The following is a 23,126-nucleotide window of genomic DNA, read 5'->3' as shown; positions in this document are numbered from 1 at the left end:
GGTTTCATTCTTGGAATGAAATCCTGTCCACACCAGTCAAGATGCGGAGAGAAACAAAGACATTTCTGACCAGAATAGAAAGTTTCCAGAATAGAAAGTTAACACACAAGGAAAGAGTTGAATTCATGCTATTTCCACATTCACACAACTCTTTTGGAAACAAATGGCACAGACTAGCATTGGTTCCTCAGGGAACATGAATGTCAAACACAGCAGATCTTTATGATTAATTATGTGTTTGAGGCAGTGGGTGCGCGAGGTGGGAGAGAATCAGGGCCTGTAAACTGAACTGTTGAATAGTTGTGTCGTGAGGTTTTTGCTAGTATGAAAAGTAGACAACACATACTGTAAACAAACACATATTTTGGCTGAAAGTTAGAGCACAAAAAAGTTCCAAAAGGTAGAACTTGAATGCAGCCTGACGGCACAGTTGCTTGTGTAGTATTGCTTTGTCACAAATTCAGTTGGTAAGCAACATGAGTTATAAATTTGGTACACTGAAACCAGATGTGAACTAATTCACTCCTTACAGAGGAGCATTTTGTACAGTCATCTGGACTGTGTTTACAATTGGTATTAATATTCATCTTGGGTGATCCAATACAGGGTCCAAAATGCTTAGTGATCTGATTACTAAAACCACATTCACAGAAAACGCAAGTGATCATATGACATTTGTAGTGTAAATGCTAATCCAACCTAACATATAAAGACAACATCAACGGACCACCTACTTCCCTGTCTATCAGTTATTGTGCGAAAAGAAGTGCTATGTCCAAAACGGGATGTGTAGATGAGTAATATCAATACATTGTACATACTACATTGTCCTTTGACTCATTCCCAGACCATTCAAGAAAATAATTTCCTGACTATGAGGAACAACTTTTTGGTATTTGTAGCCTTTTTTGAATTTCATGTACACTGAATATTCAGGCATACTAATCATGTGATGTGCCACTTTTTGCATACTATATAGTAGGAAAGTGTAGATATAGCATGTAGGGAAGCATGTTCTGCTTTAAAAGAAAATAACAAACTGATTGAATATTTGAAAAAATTTATGAAAAGTCATTTTTACAAAACCAGAGACCCTTGTAATTTGATCAAGCATGTTTTTACTAGGTGTACATGACAATCTATCTCACTTGAATACTAGCGATGGACAGCTATGGAATTTTGAGAGCCGATGCCAATATCATAGAGAGTACTGTGGCTGATGAAATTAAATGTAATATATTTATATATTTTTTTAAATATTTCATATTCAAAGACTTGATATAAATGCATATACGCTGAATGCCGACAAGTATTACAGCATTTGTCCCTTCTGTTACTAATAATAGAAAAGCAAACACGATAACATTTTAAAGGCTCAGTAAGACCTTCATTCATCTTCAGAACACAAATTAAGACTTAATTATTCTCCTACGCTGTTTACGTTCAGCGCTTCCAGTTCTACATCAGAACGCATACGTCATGAACTGTGTTGGCCAATAATGAGTCGGCATTCTGACGTAGAACATAAGCCCTGGAAGCGCTGAACATAAACAGCGTAGGTGAATGACACAGAAGAGAAGATATTGTTGAATAAAGTCGTTATTTTTGTTTTGTTTTTGCGCACAAAAGGTATTCTCGTTGCTTCATAAAATTAAGGTTGAACCACTACAGTCACATGGACTATGTTAAAAACGTCTTTAGTACCTTTTTGGACCTTGAATGACGGTAATTACGTTGCTTTCTATGGGGGATAAAAAAAACAAAAACCTCTTGGATGTCATCAAAAATATCTTAATATGTGTTCCGAAGATGAACGAAGATCTTATGGGTGTGAAATGACATGAGGGTGAATGACAAATGACAGAATTTTCATTTTTGGGTGAACTAACCCTTTTAACAGACCTTTTAATTTCTTTGTTTGTTACTAATTCATTAGACAAAACTATTAACAGACAGTAAACTAATGAAGACAGATAATGGGTGCTCCTGTGAGTCTGAGCTCAAGCATTACTGTTCTCAACGCTGTCAATATAAAAGCTCAGCTTCCGTCACTTATCGGCGATGGAGATTATTTAAATCAAAATAAAAAAATGCCAAATATCATCTGATACCAGCTGACCACTAGATCAGATCATCTGAAATTGATCTGGGGACTTAAAGGATGATGTTATCAGACCTGTGATGCACCTCTAGAACATCAGCACAGAATCTGTGTAGAATATGGTTGATTTCCTCACAGTTGGTAAAAATATGATATCTTCTCTATCCTAAGATCAGTTCTTCAGTCCGACATTTGAGCATTCATGCAGGGAACCTTCATAAAACAAGAAACAGTGCATCGGGGCAAAACATCCACACAGCCTGCTTTGTTGAGGTGTTGTATCAACATATGACGCCCCTCTCTCTGCTCACTTCCTCCTTGGGCCCCAACAGCAGGAGGTTGGTGTCAACAAGGAATTCCGTCCCATGAATATTTCCCTTCTGAAAAAAGTCACACAGAGGGCCCTAGTGAGGACTTTACAGGTCCAACGAGTCTTTTAAACTTCACTGTGGCAATGTAAAAATGAGAAGTCGCCAACATTATACCATAAAACGATACCGGGCACTGCTAATAACTAGCTTGCAACAACACAGAATGCAGAGTGTACACACTGGGTGCTGCTCTGCTTGGGAAAAGTTGTCTTTAAAACTATTTATCAGAAACAAATAATATGTTACATATTGGCATAAAAAAATATTTCAATGTACAAAACATCAAAACTGTTGTTCCAAAAAACAGGATCAGTCTGTCTGTAAACAGCATTTAGTGTGATGTGAATCAGCTCACCATAGTCCAGAAAAGTTTCTCAACAGCGTAAGAAGTTGACGTCACAGTTAGCGACGTTCAAATGTAATTTTAGCTTTAGTCTTTGTGAGGAAAGCTCAAATCCGGTCAGTTGTGACAGATGGCAGTGGCACTTCTGAGAGAAGAATCAGAGTCAGTCGTGTAGCTGCTCAGTGGGCAGTGATGACCTGCTGATTATACATCATGACTCAGAGTTTGAAGGGTGTTTAGTCTCTGCAGCTCTTTGGACAGGTGACTGAGCCTTTGCGGTAAACCTCATCAGTTTGTTTTTTTAACCACAATTTCACAATAACGCCTGATACACAGAGGACATCTTCCAACCCCAAATATGTCTGAGAGAACAACTTAATTTAAAAAAAATCAGACAGCATGGTACACATTCACAACAATTAATAAAGTTGAATTAATCTACAAAGAGGAATATTCTTAGCTTGTCCATCTTTATCTAACCCATTTCTCACATAGAAAAAAAAAAAAAAAAAAAAAAAAAAAACAGCAAACAATTTGTACATGGACTGAGAGACATTTAGATTCTTTCATTTAATATTAAGCATGCAAGTTCTGCATGAAAGCACCTCAAGACATCTGGATTATTTATGATGGCACATAATGCTTGAAAGGTTTGTTTAAACTAAGATTCAACTATCTGAAGCTTTTTATTATGGCGAATCTTGAATGTTTAGGTGCAAGCATTTTAAAACCACCAAGAGAATGTGAAATGCTTCTGTCTCAAAAAGATATGGAACAACATGCAAAATAAAACATGTAAACATTTAAATGTGTAATCTTCTAAATGAAAGGACTGTGTGGGGCAAAAAGAGGTGAGAAAGAAGGAAGTGAGAAATGCAACTACAAATGCTAGTTCCCCTCTCAGGGATCAAACCTGTCTCGGATATCCTGCTCTGCTATTCCGCCTCTCTGCTTTGATGGGTCAACCACAACCACACTCTCTCTTGTCTCTCTCACAAACACACAATGCACTTGCACAGACAGCATAAAAGTTGAAATTAGTGTTTTCAATCTTCGTATGTTTGACTTTGTATGATTACTTATATAATACTATATAATGCATATCAGGGCTCAACACTAAGGATTTTTTCTGCTGGCCCGGTCGGGCCAGTGGTTCAAATTTTTACTTGCCCTGACAAAATTTTCACTGGCCCCACAATAAAAAATATAATAAAGTAAAAGAAAAGAAAATAGGCCTATAAAATAAGCCAAGTTATTGTTTTCGTTGTTTTTGATACATGTAACCTTAATAAATAAGCTGACACCAAAAGCTACTAAGTGCTAAGTAATAAAATAGGAACAAATAATCAAATTACAAGTAATAGCACAAATAAATATAACAAAATAAACATTAAATAAACAGTGCTTTTCATGTTTTTATGTAGGCATAAACCTGTTTCAGGTACAGAAACTGTAATCTAATGTGTAACTATAGATTAAACTTTATTAAAGTTAATCAGTCAAGAGCAGTTACAGGTGCATAAATAATGTTGTGAAATGTTGAAAATATAAAATGTTAAATACTGTCATTTGAAATCATTTATAAAATGAAAAGATACTTTAAAAATGTGAAATTAAACCCGCCAGTAGGTGGCAGCGAATCACTGTTAATGAGCGAGTCATTGAGATTCAACCGATTCATTCAAACGGCTGATTCATTCAAGAAGTGTTGCTCAGAGACGCAAAACAATTCTGTGGACTTTGTCTGGATCTATTTGCGTTGCCGAAATAGATTGAAACAAGCGGTTTGGTGTCTAAAATGTAAGTCACTTAATATAAACTGCTTGTTTATTAAACTGTATTGTATAAAATCATTATCACATTTGTAATCATGCTTATATTTGGATAAAATGGCACTCTTCATGTAAAATTGGTTAACTATATTAAATTATATAAATATAAAAGACATACAAGGGCATTTCGCCCCTTATCTTGAATTATGGGTTCATTATAGCCTAAATGCATTTTAATAGACTAAATCACAGAGAAATCGTACACTCTTAATATGTACGTGCACTAGTCTAACCTACTAGACAAGGTCACGGAGTGTATGCGTTCACTCAATGGGTGTGTTTTTGTTTTTATTTTGTAAAGTGAGGGACAAACTCAGTATCATAAAACAAATCATTAAACAAAGAACACTTTTCACACTGCATGATTTTGAATCGCCGACAGGTCCAGATATTTAGCATGCCAAATATCTCACGGTGTCTGCGACTCGCCAGTGATTCTCTCAGATCGCATCTTTGCTCATTCACACTGCATGATTGTCTCTCGTGTGAACGAGCACCGATTTGCCTGTGATTTCGGGCATTTGTCGGCGATTTCTCAAAACCTTTCGGCGAGCCAAAATCGGGGCTAAAATCGTGCAGTCCGAACTAGGCTTTAAATATCTGGACCTGTCGGCGATTCAAAATCATGCAGTGTGAAAAGTGTTCTGACTGAAAACTACATCAGCGATGACCGACAGCCAATGAGAGAGCAAGATACAGAGCAGCGGGGAGTTCGGGGAGGAGTTATAGACCACAATATCAGCAAGCATGGCTTCGTTTCAGATAAACATAACAATTATATCAAACAGAAACAAACCGCAAACATTTGCTTGACCATCCGCAACAGCAGCACATTGAAAAGTTATTTATTTACCCCCAACTCTCGTTGCAGAACACACAATCCACAGTCTCCCCAACCATTTCCTCCTCCATAGGCTATTCTTCTTTTCTTTTTCTTGTTTTCGCTGCAAATCAGCGCACAGGCAACTCGTATTACAAGCTTCTTGCGGGCTACCGTTTTTAATAATAATAATAATAATAACTCCGGTCTTGCACATGTGATATCGCGTTGTTTCCTTGTCACATCTCGCGTGTGTTTGGTTGTGAAACGTAGTTTGCTTGCCAGACATAGTTGTCGGCGATTCTTCCTATTGTAAAGTCATGCAGTGTGAAACCTTCTATCACCGATCCATCATGCAGTGTGAACACAGCAGCGACTGAATGCTGGCCAAGATAGTCATGCAGTGTAAAAAGAACAGTGACCCGACTACTTAGAGCAGTGGCCTGACCGGGCAAGTGACTGTTCCGTCTACTGTCCTGAGCGTCGTTCACACTGGCCCCGGGACATCGGGCAGTCCTTATTGTTGAGCACTGCATATATTAGGGATGCACGATATATCGGCCACCATATCAGTATCGGCCAATATATGAAGAGTTCAGATGAAAAACCCTCTAAATCCATCAGACTTCTTATCTTTAAAATTAGCATTTTTTACCAGGCTTTTACGATCAAGTTCAGGAGTTTCATTTCAAAGGTAATGATAAGGTTATTCGCTAGTGAATAAAATAACTTTTTTTCAAAAATGTCACTCTAGACAATTTATTGGTTTTCTTTTGCGTCAAAACCAGCTAAATCCACTTGTGTTTTTTTTTGCAAAAACCTCTAAATCCACCTATTTGGGACAAGACATGGTAAATAGTTGAAAAATCACTAAAGATGCAACTAAAAACCCTGAAAAAGATGATAGCACAATCATTTCAAAACTAAACAGTAGACAAACCTCTTTACACAGGGATCTAACACGTCTCTTCTATTCAGCCTCCACTTTTTGCCTCCTCCGTTTATATGGCACAGCTTCCATATGAGACAGAAGAATAGCATCTTGTTTGACTTTGTCTTTGGAGAAATAGAGCTGTTGTTTGATGTATAATAAATCTGATTCCTTCAAAGTAATTGCACTGCACGAAGAACTGTTATGAGTGCATGATACAATTGCGACCAAGCCATTTCCTCTGTAGGCTATTTTGCCTTATGACAGGCAGAGTTTTGAGGTAAATAACGTTTTCTTCTGCCATTCAATATTAGTAGGACAGGCTGATCTATTTCATCGTACTCCATCTTTTATTTTAAAAATCTCAATCTGAATCTCCTCAGCGCGCCGCTATATTGCAACCGCTCGGAATCATATGATTCGATTCGCGCCTTCTGATTGGTTCTCGGAATATAGCGGCTTTTGCTGCCAAAGGGAAGTGGCGTCTAGAGGCTTTTGCCAACAAACCGATATTTCTGAATGGGCTTACGCTGCGATTTAGAGGATTTGAAGCACGTGATTTGTTGAACGTGTAACTACGTGCCGTAAGAATTCGTTCAATGTCATTATCTCATTTTTGACAGAGATGGCGTTTAGCGGCTTTTGCATCTGAACTCTTCATATGTTCATTTTTAATGTTATCGTTATCGGCCCAATAAGAAAATTTGGCCGATAAATTAAAGCCGATAAATAATAGATTATTTCCTTCAGCTGAAACACTTCAGATGCGCACTGTTCACAATAATGGTTATGAATTGCTTGAAATATGATTGAAATCACTTCAAAAAGGAAAATGCAGTTAAGTACAATGTGCAGCACAAGTCTGTCATATAGGCTACATAAAATTATAATTGTGTTCTTGGGACATGGCTTTTAATGGTGAAACTTTTGTTTTTATAATCAGGCTCTCAAAAATTATAGAAAAATTATAGAAGAATTTTCTGCCAATATATCGGTTATCGGCTTTCTAATATAATCAATCGGCCAAAATTTTCATATCGGTGCATCCCTAGCATATATTAATTTTATTATTATTTTTTTCAAACTTATTTTGCTTAACTTAAAAAATTAAATAAAACAAAATCAAAGACAAAAACAAAAATCACAAAAACAAAAAAAGAGCTGACAATTCAAACACTGCACCTTCCTCAGATACCTGGGACAGTGGGACACTCTCCTCCACACACAGATAAAAACTAAGTCAGGCCATATCCCATTCGATGCGATTGCCAAGTATGTCAGAGATAAGTGAGGATCAACCTGTGGGACTTCACTGTGACAGGACACATGGTATGCCTACAACAGGAATAGAGATGACACCGCAATCAAATAAAAGGCCTAGGTCAGAGCTCACTGCCTCTCTAAGCCAAACTCACGTGGCTCTGGAAGTGTTTGCAAACAGCTAAAAGAGGTCAAACGATCTCTGTGACTTCAACTTCTAAAAATAGATCAACACATGGCAAACTCCCCAGTAATGTGGTTTGCACTGATCAGATGCAACTGACCACATTTATGAGCTTAAACAAAAGAGGGGTCTGTGTGGTCTCTCTCGGGTGACCACCAACTGAGTGAAGTCAACACCAAATACAAGAGTTTCCTCAGCCTGCAGTCACACAGTACATGTCACACGTGCTGTTAGTCAATATCAGTATATCTGTTGATCCGGGTGGCACACAACCCTATAGGCTTATAGACTTTACAAATCAATGTAACGTGGACCAGCATCTAAGTTGTATTTATTTTTCATTAATAGTTGTCTGTAAAATCCTCTCTGACATTCTAAATATTCCAGCAGACAATGCTTGTAATTTCTTTATGCCTGTTGCACAACAATGCATACTCGAGTATAGTGTGATACTCATTTCCATCATCAGGGCCTAAGCTTTCAAAAACCTCTCCAGCATATTTCCTCATGTCAAGAGTTGGCATAAGGCTTGTCTGAAATACTTTGCAGGCTCCTTCTCTCATTGCCAATTGAGTTCTCACTACGACCACAATGCATGCCTCTTCAGTTGAGAGAGTCTAGCAGTGAAACACAAGTAGAAAGTGGAGGTGGCTAGCCAAAACATCCCACACTGAACACAACCGCACTGGAAGAGGGCAGGTATCACTTTCACATGCAACCACAATGAGTAAATGCTCTTCCTTTTACTTAGGCCAGTTTTACAGCACATGCATAAGCAGCATGTACTCTAAGCGAAGCTGCAATGCGACATTTGACAAATTGTCGATAGAGCTGCATTGCTACAAAAAATTATGTCCGGGTTACTACAGTCCGTACTTTCATCTACAAAGGGCATGTATGATAAATAGTTTTTTTAGGAGTTAGTTATTGAGAACTACTATACATGAATGTAGTACCCAAACCCCAAAGTAGCTATAAACTGTAGTCAGTGCTGATTGTATCTGTTTCTCCATGTGGAACTTCTATCAAGCCTGACATGAATGCCTTTTTTTCAAATAAACAGATTTGGAGATTCCTTCAGTTTTGTTTTGTTTTTTTCATAAAAACCTACATTGCAAAATATAGTGGTGATAAATAGGTTGTTACAGATCCCGTGTTCCCCTGGACTCTATTTCCCAAGATCCTCCTGTTCTCCACACCTGCACTCACTTCCCTCGTCAGCTCCTCATCGTCACTCATCACCTGCACCTGGACTCTATTGTCAGCACTCCCCATATATTGCACTCACTCCCTCCACTCCTCGTCCGTTCTCTGTTGTGTTACCGTGTATGTTTGGTGTTCTTGCCCTATGTTTATTAAAGTGTACTACTTCATTGTGGAAATCCGTATCTGCCTCGTCTCTGCACCACCAGCCGTAACAGAAGAACGGACCTAAAAACGTTGGATTTTCACAAGGAGAAAATGGAGACTTCCACCGGCTCCCTGGATCCAGCTCCTCCAACGCCTCTCACCCTGACAGCCAGCGATCGCCTTATCGGGCTCCTGCAGGTAGGTCGTTCGCTGGAGAGGTATGTGGAGGAGTTCGTAGAGCTCGCTTATTCGACAGATTGGTCGGATGCTCAGTTGATTGACCTGTTTTTGGATGGACTGGATGAGAATACCATTCACTTTATGGAACCTAATGATTATGTTTCCTTAACTGATGCTATAAATTTAGTTTTGTATTTAAATTGCTCCGAATTCTTAGTCCAAGAGGTTCAGAATGTTGGGTGTTCCTCTCGTCCAGTCCTTCCAAAAACACGGTCAGCCCGGCCAGTCTGCCAAGCTCCGTCTTCCTCCGCATACCCCTCCAGCGAACTCCCTGCCTGCCCCATGCTGGACCCACATTCCTCTACTGGGCCCAGTAAGCGGAGGAGGAGGAAGAAAGCGGCTCCAGTCTCTCCAGAGCCCTCTCCAGTATCTCCAGAGCCGCTCCAGTGTTTCCAGAGCCCGCTCCAGTGTCTCCAGAGCCCGCTCCAGTGTCTCCAGAGCCCGCTCCAGTATCTCCAGAGCCCGCTCCAGTATCTCCAGAGCCCGCTCCAGTATCTCCAGAGCCCGCTCCAGTATCTCCAGAGCCCGCTCCAGTATCTCCAGAGCCCGCTCCAGTATCTCCAGAGCCAGCTCCAGTCCCCACAGAGCCAGCTCCAGTGCCTGTGGGGATTTTAATTGTATTTGAGGGGATGAAATGGCCCTCAACCCCAGTCTCCGCCGAGCAAAGTTCCCCAGTCTCCGCCGAGCAAAGTTCCCCAGTCTCCGCCGAGCAAAGTTCCCCAGTCTCCGCCGAGCAAAGTTCCCCAGTCTCCGCCGAGCAAAGTTCCCCAGTCTCCGCCGAGCAAAGTTCCCCAGTCTCCGCCGAGCAAAGTTCCCCAGTCTCCGCCGAGCAAAGTTCCCCAGTCTCCGCCGAGCAAAGTTCCCCAGTCTCCGCCGAGCAAAGTTCCCCAGTCTCCGCCGAGCAAAGTTCCCCAGTCTCCGCCGAGCAAAGTTCCCCAGTCTCCGCCGAGCAAAGTTCCCCAGTCTCCGCCGAGCAAAGTTCCCCAGTCTCCGCCGAGCAAAGTTCCCCAGTCTCCGCCGAGCAAAGTTCCCCAGTCTCCGCCGAGCAAAGTTCCCCAGTCTCCGCCGAGCAAAGTTCCCCAGTCTCCGCCGAGCAAAGTTCCCCAGTCTCCGCCGAGCAAAGTTCCCCAGTCTCCGCCGAGCAAAGTTCCCCAGTCTCCGCCGAGCAAAGTTCCCCAGTCTCCGCCGAGCAAAGTTCCCCAGTCTCCGCCGAGCAAAGTTCCCCAGTCTCCGCCGAGCAAAGTTCCCCAGTCTCCGCCGAGCAAAGTTCCCCAGTCTCCGCCGAGCAAAGTTCCCCAGTCTCCGCCGAGCAAAGTTCCCCAGTCTCCGCCGAGCAAAGTTCCCCAGTCTCCGCCGAGCAAAGTTCCCCAGTCTCCGCCGAGCAAAGTTCCCCAGTCTCCGCCGAGCAAAGTTCCCCAGTCTCCGCCGAGCAAAGTTCCCCAGTCTCCGCCGAGCAAAGTTCCCCAGTCTCCGCCGAGCAAAGTTCCCCAGTCTCCGCCGAGCAAAGTTCCCCAGTCTCCGCCGAGCAAAGTTCCCCAGTCTCCGCCGAGCAAAGTTCCCCAGTCTCCGCCGAGCAAAGTTCCCCAGTCTCCGCCGAGCAAAGTTCCCCAGTCTCCGCCGAGCAAAGTTCCCCAGTCTCCGCCGAGCAAAGTTCCCCAGTCTCCGCCGAGCAAAGTTCCCCAGTCTCCGCCGAGCAAAGTTCCCCAGTCTCCGCCGAGCAAAGTTCCCCAGTCTCCGCCGAGCAAAGTTCCCCAGTCTCCGCCTACGAGCCCTCAGCTCCAGCCGCCGCCGCCGAGCCAGCCGCTCCAGCCGCCGCCGCCGAGCCTGCCGCTCCAGCCGCCGCCGAGCCTACTGCTCCTATGAACTGTGTTATTGAAGTCTCCAGCCCTAAGACTGTTTTCCCTCCCTGCCTCCCTCTCCCGCCTCCTCCCATTTATGTTTACACTGAACCTTCACCTCAAGCCCCCTCGCCCAGATCTCCACCTCGGACCTCTGGGCGATTACCTTCACCCCGGCTCCAACCTCCCTCTGCTCCACCGTTGTCCATCAGTCCACCAGTTTCACCAGTATCCATCCTGCCTCCACTCACACCTTGTCCACTTGTCAGCCTGCCATCCCCTCTGGACTTCACTCCTCCGTCTCCGCTCCGTCACTCCGTCCCTCAGTTCCAGTTGGCCTCCTCACTCCCCCCAGTGTTCGTTTTGTTGGCTGTCCTCCTGCTTCCACTGCGGCCTTCTGGAGCCCCGGCTGCGCTTCGGTCGGCGGAGCCTACGGTCCCGCCATCTCCCGCCGGTCCTTCACCGCCGACTGGGCTCAACGGTCCTAAGCCTTCGGTCCCGGACCCGCCATGGCTGCCCACGGCTCCTGACCCGCCATGGCTGCCCACGGCTCTTGACCCGCCATGGTTGCCCACAGCTCCTGACCCGCCATGGCTGCCCACGGCTCCTGACCCGCCATGGCTGCCCACGGCTCCTGACCCGCCATGGCTTTTGAGCCTGCCCTGGAGACCTCCACTCCAGTCTACTCCTCCCCCTGCTCCGGTTTGAGGTCTCCAGGGCGCCCGCCCCCCTCCCGGTTGTTACATCTACGGCGCGAGGACGCACCTACCGGGAGGGGGAGGTACTGTTACAGATCCCGTGTTCCCCTGGACTCTATTTCCCAAGATCCTCCTGTTCTCCACACCTGCACTCACTTCCCTCGTCAGCTCCTCATCGTCACTCATCACCAGCACCTGGACTCTTGTCAGCACTCCCCATATATTGCACTCACTCCCTTCACTCCTCGTCTGTTCTCTGTTGTGTTACCGTGTATGTTTGGTGTTCTTGCCCTATGTTTATTAAAGTGTACTACTTCATTGTGGAAATCCGTATCTGCCTCGTCTCTGCACCACCTACACGTAACAGAGGTCTACAGTCTATGTTTTATTTTCCATAAACAAAGACCCTTTTATAGTGTGAAAAATAAAAAAATATAGGTGTTATCTGGAAAATATTACCTTTTTAATTCTACCCACCATTAAGGGAGGTGTTAGGTAAATGTATAAACATGAAAAGAAACAATTCTATGGCTGTCACTGTAATAAAATAATTTTGATTAATTTCATGATTTCTGTCCTGTCTTTGGAAAGTTGAATGAAACTATAATAATGTCAAATTTGGTGAATTTTTTTTTTGGTAATTTTTGCCTTTATTGTGATAGGACAGTATAGACTCGACAGGAAGCGCAACCACGCTATATGTCGGAGCCGATGGCCTCATGGGCAGTGCTCCGCCAAACAGCGTGGTTGCGCTTCGGACAACCTGAGTTTGAGTCCCAGCCTCGTGCAAAGCATTCCAAATGTAGTGAATTTATCAGTGATTTAGCATAAGATAAACAATTAGGCCAGATGTGTACAGACATGTCGTCATAGTTATTAACAAAGAAAAATGAGTATATCATTGTTTGACATTACAAGGGATGTTTACCGTTTACAGAGAGAACACTTCAACTAGTTAGCGCGGACTACCTCTTAACATCCTATTACAATACAGATGGAGCTCCTCTCTACTGTAATAATAAAAACGCAGAGGAAAATGTTGTAAACTCCCACGTTAGCCGAGTACAAACGTGAATAGCTGATAATGCATTACACGTTGTGAAAAAAGTCGTGCTCCATCTTTATTCATTACTCCAAGTAATAAGACCGACAAGCTGCATTAATCAACACATTTTATACAATATTGGACCCAAATCTAAATAGTAGAACTACAGAAACCTAAGATAGCCGGTTAGCAGGAGACATACAGACTAAGGAGTACGTTACACAACGCAACATACAAAACTACGAATTTTGAACGATCGCTAGAAAATATAAACATCAATTATTAATCATACTTACAGGTTGAGATTCAGAGGAGCAGGCTGGTCAGAATAAACTGGGCATTGATCCATATTTTAAGACCAAGCGTTTTGTGAATCCTGTGTTAAACTCCCCGAGGTTTTTGAGAAGCAGTCGTCAGTAAAATGACGAGAACGCAACATAAGATTGTACTGCTGTGGTATTGTTGAAAAAATTTTATTTTCCCTGGCGTCTGCGTGCGCTATAAGTGAGCGGGCAATATGCTAATGATTTGTTGTGACGTCACAACGAAACGGCTTGGGATTCGTTTTACTAATAAATCATTTATTTGACTCCGAGTTAACTTACTTTTCAGAGGCAATAACTTTATATATGGTGCACCTTCAGATTTAAAACTTTGCAGAATGTTTTCATTCACTTAGAGCTATGTTACACACTACATGAAAGGTAATTTTCAAAAATCCATAATAGGGGCACATTAACAGAAAATGTCTGCATCGTCAAGAATAACCTTATAATATTTTAAGGATATTACCCATATGATTTAGGATTTTATTAGGCAAAAAATCATAAGCACAAACAGGTACCATCCACAATTTATTTTCTTTAATAAGCAAAAAATGAACAAAATGAAATTAATGCGATACAAGTAGATTTTATTTCAAATCACACTGCACTTTGTTTTAAACCACTGCTGACACACACACACAAAAAACATCTTATCACAATCTTATTTATTTTCATTTTATTTATTTATTATATTAATAATTTATCAGTGTAGTATCTACTAATATCACTTCTTTCTCCTGAAGAGAACAAACTCTACCAGATTCTCAGCGTGTGGAAAAAGACTAATAGTCAGCCAGCCCACGTCACAGCATGTTTACACCGTCAGCTCTGGTTCTGTGATGCAGTAGGGAGGGGGAACTCCCCACAACATCCTATCCCAGCCCCGGTCGGTCATCTTCCAAAATTGACCATAAACAACAGCTCTTATTGCATGGCAACAGGACGCTCTCCAAAAACCACGCTTACCATCGCTCAGTCAAACACTTCAGAGAGTGTGTACAAACACAGGCCAGCAACCCTCAACAGTGGTGGATCACAGAGAAGATGGTCGGCACTTAATATAGAGCTATATTTGGTGTGGAAAGTTACCATACCTCTGACACAGAGCGGGCAGCTGGTGAATCCTGGTGGTTGGCGAGAATGAGGAAAGGAAGGGTGCACAGCTGAGGATGCTGCAGGGCCAAGTGGAGCTCAGACCGGGAAGCCTCCATCTCTTCATCTGATGCAGCACTATTGAGGACAAACACTACACCCTGGGAACCTTGATAATATCGGCTCCAGTATTTCTTGATGGTCTCAGCTCCTACAAAGTGGAAAATAGTAATGATGTACCATGTGACCTTCTGTTCATATATAATAATAAGTAGGCAAAAATCAGAATCAGAAGTGAAATATTGGCTCTCTTTCAATTTATGAGTGTGATTTTTTAATTGAATTAGCTACGCCCCACAAGAAGATTAACTGAAATTTGAATTCAAAATGACAGGAAGAATTTACAGAATTCAAAAGAAAAAGAAAATAGACGCAGGTAATGCATTCTGTAAAAAAAATAAAATAAATTCCACTGTGGTCCACAAAAGTTAACTTATTAAATATAGTGAAATGTATGAAATTTATATAAAAAAAAAATATTGGTGGCATCCATCCATCAAGGTCTTTAGCCCTTTTTTCATAATTTTCAAATGTTAATAGTTAATAGTCAAACATGTTAAATAGTCTTGAGAAACTGATTTTCTAGTTATTCATTTTACTTCCTTACATTCAAATTGCAATTCTGTATCCTGAATGATTGCTACATGAATTCAAATTCAAACTGAGGAATTGAATTGGAATTTAAAAAGGCATTCTAAATGGCACACAATTTGTTTTAAAGCCATTACAAGTCTTTCATTTCTTATGCTTAGGTTCGCATTCATAGATTCTGCCTTGCACAAATCTGAAATATTCATGGGGATTTCCATGGAGGTCTCAATGAACAGATCATGTAATAAAATATTCCTCATCCTCTTTCCTTATAGCAACAGTCTGTGACGTAAATCATTATGCTGTTACAGTGCTACAGTTTTAAAATCTTTCAAAATGTATCCTTTATGCTTAGAATATTGAACTCGGTCTGATTGGAGTCATCCAAAATAAAAAATAAAAAAGGAAATAAATCATCACGAATTATTCTGTCACAATAACCATTAGACCACAAGTCAAGTCATGTAACTGTTGACAAATCCGGTGAGATCTTGATGACGCAAGTTTGTAAAAAAAAAAAAAAAAAAGTGGTCTTGAACTCTCAAAACAAAATCGTTTAGCGGAAACTGCAAGAAATAAATCACACTCAACAGAAAAGATGCATTTTGTTTGACTTGTCTAAAAAAGGCTAAAATTGTGTAAAATAACATCACACAAGTCTCCTGGGGAGATGTGAAACGACAGTATGGTCATTTGCTTAGTGTTTTCTAACACAGCCTGTTCAGAGATGCCAGTTCAGTTCAAATATCTCAACGATTTAGTTCTGTCATCTCATGTGTCTGTGCAAAAAGATTCTAGTAATTCAGTAAGCGAATTAAAATACGTGCAAATGAATACAGTAGAGACATTTTTTTTCCATTATATAATGAGGCATTTAATGATTACATATGATTAATTATCAAGACAAATCAGTGTCATCACAAGTACGACAAACATGTACAAACCTGTTTGCATTATCACAGAAATGTCTGCTTAATATAACTACATCTATTTTGAAGAGACTGAATGAAGTTAGAAATAAACCAACAGACAGAAAGACAAGGTTGAGCAGCGAGTTTCTCCTAAATGTTTCTCCATAGGAAAAATGGTTTAGGAACTACACAATGTATTTGGATTTCCTCAAAGTCCTTTTGTTGCCAACTCAAATCTTTAGCAAATGTTTTGCTGGTTTAGAGTCCACATATGGTTCTTTTTTAGTGCTATATATTGATGTGCATATCATCACTATATGCCACAGTAGTTGTTTTTATTACACGGCTCTCTGGAACAATTGATTCTGATTCTGACATTCTGCGTTCAAATGTTTATGTATAATGACTGCTAAACTGTATATTTGATCGTTGCCAGACAACCGATTTCCATAGCTGTGCATTGCAGCCCTCCACTGCCTCATTTTTTTTTTTTTTTTCAATTATTTCAACTCAAATGTCCATTCATTTATTTGGCAAACAGCCATGTAAAAAGTGGGATAATGTAGAGACAGACAATCATTATGGCAAAACCTTATCAGGGGCTTATTGTGCGATAATGACCCCTTACTGTAGGTTACGCCTTAGGTGTAAGTTATCTGTGAATAAGCCCTACATGCTCAAAAGGTGAATCATCCACTAATCTCTCATCTTCATTTACACTAACAAACCTAAAAGGTTTGAGGGAAGAAATAAATTAATTTTATTCAGCAGGGTTACATAAAACTTATCAAGAGGGACAGTAAAGACATTTATACAAAAGATTTCTATTTCAAGCAAATGCTTTCCTTTTGAGCTTTCTATTCATCAAAGAATCATAAAAATCACATCACAATTTCCACAGAAATGTTAAGCAGCACAAATGTTTTCAACATTGATATTAGAAATGTTTCCTGAGCACCAAATTAGAACATTAAAATGATTTCTGAAGCATCAAGTGACACTGAAGACTGAAGTCGGAAAATTCATCTTAACTTTTTTTTTTTTTTTTTTTAAATATATTCAAATAGAAATCAGTTATACTCCACAATACAGTTGTACTGTAATTTTGATCAAATAAATGCAGCCTATGTAAGCAAAGAGACTTCTTTCAAAAACATTTTAAAAAATCTTACTGATCCCAAACTCTTGAACAATGGTGTAAGTCAAGTACATAAAAACCTAGGAGCCTCATTTCGGACTTCTATCATCCAGATTATACACCACATTTAATGTTTCCCATAACACACTTGGAATTACAGCAACAAAGTACACTCAAGTTGACTAAAATATAATCTTGGTCATCTGCAGGCTCAGGCAGCATCTGAGAACTTTTTTTTTTTTTTAGCAATTTCTACACTGATTTTGGGGCAAATCATTTGAATTCTTCTACATGGATTTAAACATGGAGAAACATTTGATAAAGCTATACTCTACACTTACTGCTAGGCGAAAGCATGGTCAAATTAGACAAATGCTTCATAAGCAAAATGATCAGGAAATATGTACAACTTGGGAAAATTCTGAAGAGTTCTCTGTGGAGTTGAGTGGGTTAAGATTGCAAATAGGCCTGGTCATCTGTTTGGATCTGTGCACATGTCCCATACCCATCTATCATCAGACTGACATCTTCTGCCACCTATTGGTCAATGGCCCTGTCAGAAAGTCAAATGTAAACTTGCTGAAAAAACATACTCCGAAAACAACAGTCATTGATGTTCTGTGAAGCATCTCAAGACATCATTCAAAACATATTCTGGTTATGTTCAGACAGAATAACGGAGTACACGCTGTACGTACTACATGATGTTGCAGGGCACTATTATGTAAGAAATATGTGAGACTAAAAATGAAATTTAGTAAAAATAATCTACTTCCATTATAGGACTTTTTATCTTGACCTGCCAAGAGAGATGTAGAAATGTTCAAACAGTCTGTCTTGGCTGTTCATCTGTCCACATCTCCATGGAATAGTGTTTCATCTTAACTCATTAAATGTCCATCATTTCAGTCTGGATCACATCAGAATGCGTGAGCCTTGAAATGCTTTTAAACAGCTCAGATCCAGGTTATGGTATTCAGCTCGAAAATGTCTAACCACAGGCAGCAGACAGTACAAACAACCAAGCATAATAGAGTCTTAGGTTTCTTTTCTCTTTAAATATAAATGAGTAAAATACTTTGGCACTATTTAATGTAATCCACACTTCATTCCTGCATTATATGTGTGCCATTTACATTACTGTTCAAAAGAGTCTTTTTTTTTTTTGCTTTTTTTTTATGCATTAAATTGATTGTGACAGTAAAGACATTTTGAAAAAATATAAATACATATATTACTATATTTCTTTATATTTTGAAAAAATGCATCATGGGTCCACAGAAAATAAGCAGAACAACTGTTTTCAACATTGATAATAAGAAATGTTACTTGAGTAACAAATATTAGACATATTAGAATGATTTCTGTAGGATCATGTGACACTGAAGACTAGAGTATATTGACTGCTGAAAATTCAGCTTTGCCATCACAGGGAAAATTACATTTAAAAATATACTACAATATAAAAGTTATTTTAAATTGTAATAATATTTCACAAATTTTTTGTTTTATTGTATTTTCATTCAAATAAAAGCAGCCTTGGTGAGCATAGAAGACCCAAATTTTTGAATGTTAGGTGTACATATGTAAACAATATCACACAAACAAGCGTTCTGATAATCAGTGCAGCATGACTGTGAGAGAGATATTGCTTTTATACAATCTTATTAACAAGAAGTTATTATAAAGTAACATGTTTCAGACTAAATTTTGCCAGTTAGTTTACTGTTTTTTGGGGGTTTTTTTGGCGTAGAAAAAAAGGTCCAAGAGAAGCCCATGTTTCATGCAACAGATGAACAATGAGAGGTGAGACAATGAGATTTCGGTTCTGCTCTGGAACACGGGAAAGACAAAAAACACAGAGGAGTATGTAAAACAGTGAAACTTCCCCTCGCTAAATATCAACAGGAAAAAAAATCACTAAACACTTAACCAATCACATTTGAGAATGCTGTCATGCAAAATCCTATCCCCCATCCTCAATGCCTGATCAAAAATTTTGCATGTTATTATGATATCTTGTTCCAGCTAATCAGAAGACCTTTTCTTAACAGTTAACACTCTTAAGTTATTTTTATAAGTTATTTTAAGATATTTACATTATAATGATAACCACTTTTAATACTCATTAAAGATTTCTCAGCCAATGAAATGGTTTTGCAGGGGGATAGGATAAGACAGCCAAGCCTACTTCAACATGGAATACTTATTATAGAGACTGATCAAATTTGAGATATGAATCTTTAATATAAAGCTAATTAGTTAGGATCTTTAAAAACTCTGCTTTCGTCTGCTGTCCAGCTGGTTCAGAAGCTTGCAGTGTGACCTTCCCTCTGCAAATGCAAGACACATTCGCATCCCTGATGTCATCACCATTACAATCTCATGATCGTTTGTGTCGTAAATCGAGTGGAATTTTATGGAAACTGAATAACAATAGAATAACAGTCGCCACATATTGCATTTAGTCATTAAAGTTGCATTAATGTAATCATAGGAAAACCAGACAGTAGTACGTGTCAAAGCAAACTACGATCACTCAGTTGTTGCATTGGAAATTTAAGGACTATGGACAAAACCCCTGACTATACAGACTAATTTGGTTTGGAAGAATCAACAACCCCTGGCAGGACATCCTAAAAAATGTACAGTGTGGTCCAAAAGTCTGCTCCTACATTGAAAACTTGGGATTTTTTTTTTTTTTTAACCCGTTTTAGGATTTGGTAAAATTAGAAAACAGTCAGATGTTCTTGCTTTGACTGAAGCACAAGATGCTATTTGGATCATCTCAAACCATGCTGGAGAACATGATTCTCAAATTTGTGTAAATCTGATGAGTTCATGCAGATCAAGAGCTGCTGTCATAAAGCAAAAGGAGGACAAACTAAAAGACACTCTGAAATTCTCACTTTTCACTCGAATTGTTATGATTATAAAACTAATTTAAAAAATACAAAGAATGCAAAACAGAAGTAGTCAAGTAAGACTTTTGGATAGACTCAAGCAGATATAAATAGAAAGAATAATGACTGTTATAGAGCACCTATATGAGCAGGAAATTTGTTTTCCATTAACTCCCTGAACTTCTTAAAACTAACACAAGAGCTGGCAGAACAGCAAAAATGATATAACATTTAAGCTCATAGCTAATAAGATTAGCACACATACAGTACATTAGCTCCAGTAGAAAAATCCAAGAGAACTGTATAAAATACGAAAAATATTGACTCAAACTACAACCCAATGACATTCTATATCATTAATTTACTTTGACATCTGGGTACAGTATGCTCTTGAGGAAACCATAAATTCAGCACTAGGAATATGCTGTTAATGTTGATTAATATTCCGTCTGTCTTTAGGGATAAATAAATAAAATTGCAATACAGAAGCATTTTCACTAGTGGTCAGACTTTTGGACCCAACTCTACATGTGATTTGTTTTCCCAAATGTGTAGAACAAAATAAAATAAAATCAAATTAGAAAAACATAATTCAGAACATTATTTTATTTGGTGTATAATGAATAAGTTATGTTAGTAATAATTAGAATGCAAAACACTGCATCTTCCTTTTTATCCAGATGGTACAAAAATCATGCTTTTCAAATCAAGTGGTCACCTGACTGTAAGATACTCAAGTGCAACAAGGGTGATAACACAGATGGCTCTAATAACTACTCACACACTGAAATACGCATGCTGATTCAGTCATTTGACATTAAGAGTTTAGTAAAAAAAAAAAAACAATCAGGACACAGTTTGGTCTTGTGCCTAAAACTGAAGTGGTAAGGAAATGAATAACATTGTCTGACATTCACAGCAAGGGCTATCATCACACATAAAGTCATGTCTAATCTCCTTTGACGTCATTGTCACTGGAGAGGGCACATTCACAGACTCCATTAACAGATGCCTCTTCACTGTGCCAGTCATGCCTCACACCTAACGGACATACTGCTAACACACACAGGGCATCGCTGGCCTTTGTGTCAAAAGGGTAACAGACATGGATTGCCTCTTGCCATCAAGGAAGATTATTACACGGATGAGGGAAGCAGTTTGTTAACCTCAGCGGGACGACAGCCTTTAGGCCACGAGCTGTGTGACAAACTGCCGATATGTCACTATGGCAAATGCTCACAGTTCACATTCAGAACTCTCACATTCACATTCATCCATCCTGTCATTCCACAGTTTATACAGCACCAATCTTTAGAGATGTGTTCATTCTCATGCTGACTGTAAGTCATGTCGATGTGATCATATTCACGGGATGAATACTGACACAACCAATCGGAAAATTGTATTTCTTTCAAGACTTTATCAATTGTCAATTAAAGAATTATGAAGTAAATTGGTATTGGTCATAATTCCATTTTAATTGTGAATGCTGACAGTTTCACTTAAACCACAACATATGTTGTGTGATACACTTTTCTATCTTTTCAAACATTAGCCTCTGCTGCAAATTGAGATCGCAATTACCTCATAATTATTTTTTTCTTTCTTTTTATTTGCTTTGCTTTTAAGTCTGAGTGCTGAGACTTATGACGATGGCTAAATAAAGACTTCTGGGTCCTGCCACAAAAGACAAGGTTTTCAAACCAAGGAGTCTAACAATATAAAATTTCGTTTGCAAAGGCAGTTTGTGTAAGTAAAGCAATCAAGAAAAGACTATGATGAGGCATGATGTCAAATCAAAGAAATAAATTATATTTTACAATATAGTGTAATAGCAAACTTAAAAAAAATGTAATAATATTTTACAATAATTCAGTTTTATGGCATTTTTGATCAAATAAATGCAGCCTTGGTGAGCATAAGAGGACTTCTATCAAAAACATAAAACCCCTTACAAACCCCAAACTTTTGAAAGGTAGTGTACATTAATAATGACAACACATGAAATACTGTGTTTACTACAATTAGAGGGTTTGAGAGCCTGGTGCACATCAGATATGATGTTAGAATATAGTCTCCCTGGCTCTTGAAGGAGAAGGGAAGGGCTTGACAGTTGTAAGCTTAGCGGACACATGGGAGAGGGTGTTAAAAAATGCATTACTCAATTTAGCAGCGGAAACACAGTCATAATAGTTGAGTCAGCCTCCTCTGCCTTTTCCGCGTCACAACTAAAAGTTATCTTTGCAGATGTAGTTTAGGTTAAGTAAGTCTCTGTGCCAGGCCCAATGGGATGTTTCAGTCTTCCGAAGCTTGAATTGAAGCTTGGTTGAATGGAGGGACAGTAGATGCTACCTGCACCTAGTTTCCTTTGAAAAACTATATATGCAAACAAATCAGAATAAACACATGAAGAGTCTAAAAAAATTGTCATCAATACAAACTGTCTATATGCATATAAGCGCTCTAAAAAATAATTAGAAATAAAGAAATGCTTACACACAAATTGAAAAGATGTAGTGATGCACAATTTTAAAAAATTTTCATGGTATGGTCAAATCTGTACTCACATGTTGTGCTTTTTGTAAAATAAAGAAAACAAACATGATGTGTGATCTCTCGTCTCCCTCTGGACGAAGTCCAATCTGATAGTTCTCAGAAAATGAAGTGTAACTTAGTGAATACTAATCACAAAAAAATAGACTTATGTCTAAAGAAATGTCTAAAGAAACGTTGAGATGTCAGGTTTTAAATTGTGTAAGTCAAATCAAAAACAAAAATTCTCTTATGTAATCTGTATGAAAAGAGACATGTCAGATGCCCCTAATTCAGCTCATTATCCGCTAATGTGGCCACGCCCACGGAGTGAGCGCTATTCAGACGCAAATTCTGAGGCAATACATGTATACATCATCGCAATCGTATATTTATCGTCTTGAAACGTGTTTATCTGGATGTTATAGCGATCTCTGGAAGCCTCTGTTAGTTCCTGGAATGCCACATGGCCTGTTCTTCTTTAGATTAATTTGTGGACTAAATGGGCACAGAGCGCCCTCCAGCTGCAAGTATGAATTGAAAACACAGTATCCAGCGCT

General features: G+C 39.5%; 1 protein-coding gene across 1 annotated transcript in view; it reads right to left on the bottom strand.

Annotated features, from left to right (window-relative positions):
* arl15a (ADP-ribosylation factor-like 15a) overlaps positions 1–23,126 on the bottom strand; it is a 178,719-nt gene that overhangs the window by 53,364 nt on the left and 102,229 nt on the right. The window contains exon 4 of the mRNA XM_067406637.1: positions 14,434–14,642. Within this exon, the coding sequence (XP_067262738.1) occupies positions 14,434–14,642 (209 nt within the window). The remainder of the gene's footprint in view (positions 1–14,433; positions 14,643–23,126) is intronic.

Source organism: Chanodichthys erythropterus, chromosome 13, assembly GCF_024489055.1.
Source record: "Chanodichthys erythropterus isolate Z2021 chromosome 13, ASM2448905v1, whole genome shotgun sequence".
In the NCBI taxonomy this organism is placed as follows: Eukaryota; Metazoa; Chordata; class Actinopteri; order Cypriniformes; family Xenocyprididae; genus Chanodichthys; species Chanodichthys erythropterus.
This window is presented reverse-complemented; position numbering and strand designations above follow the sequence as displayed.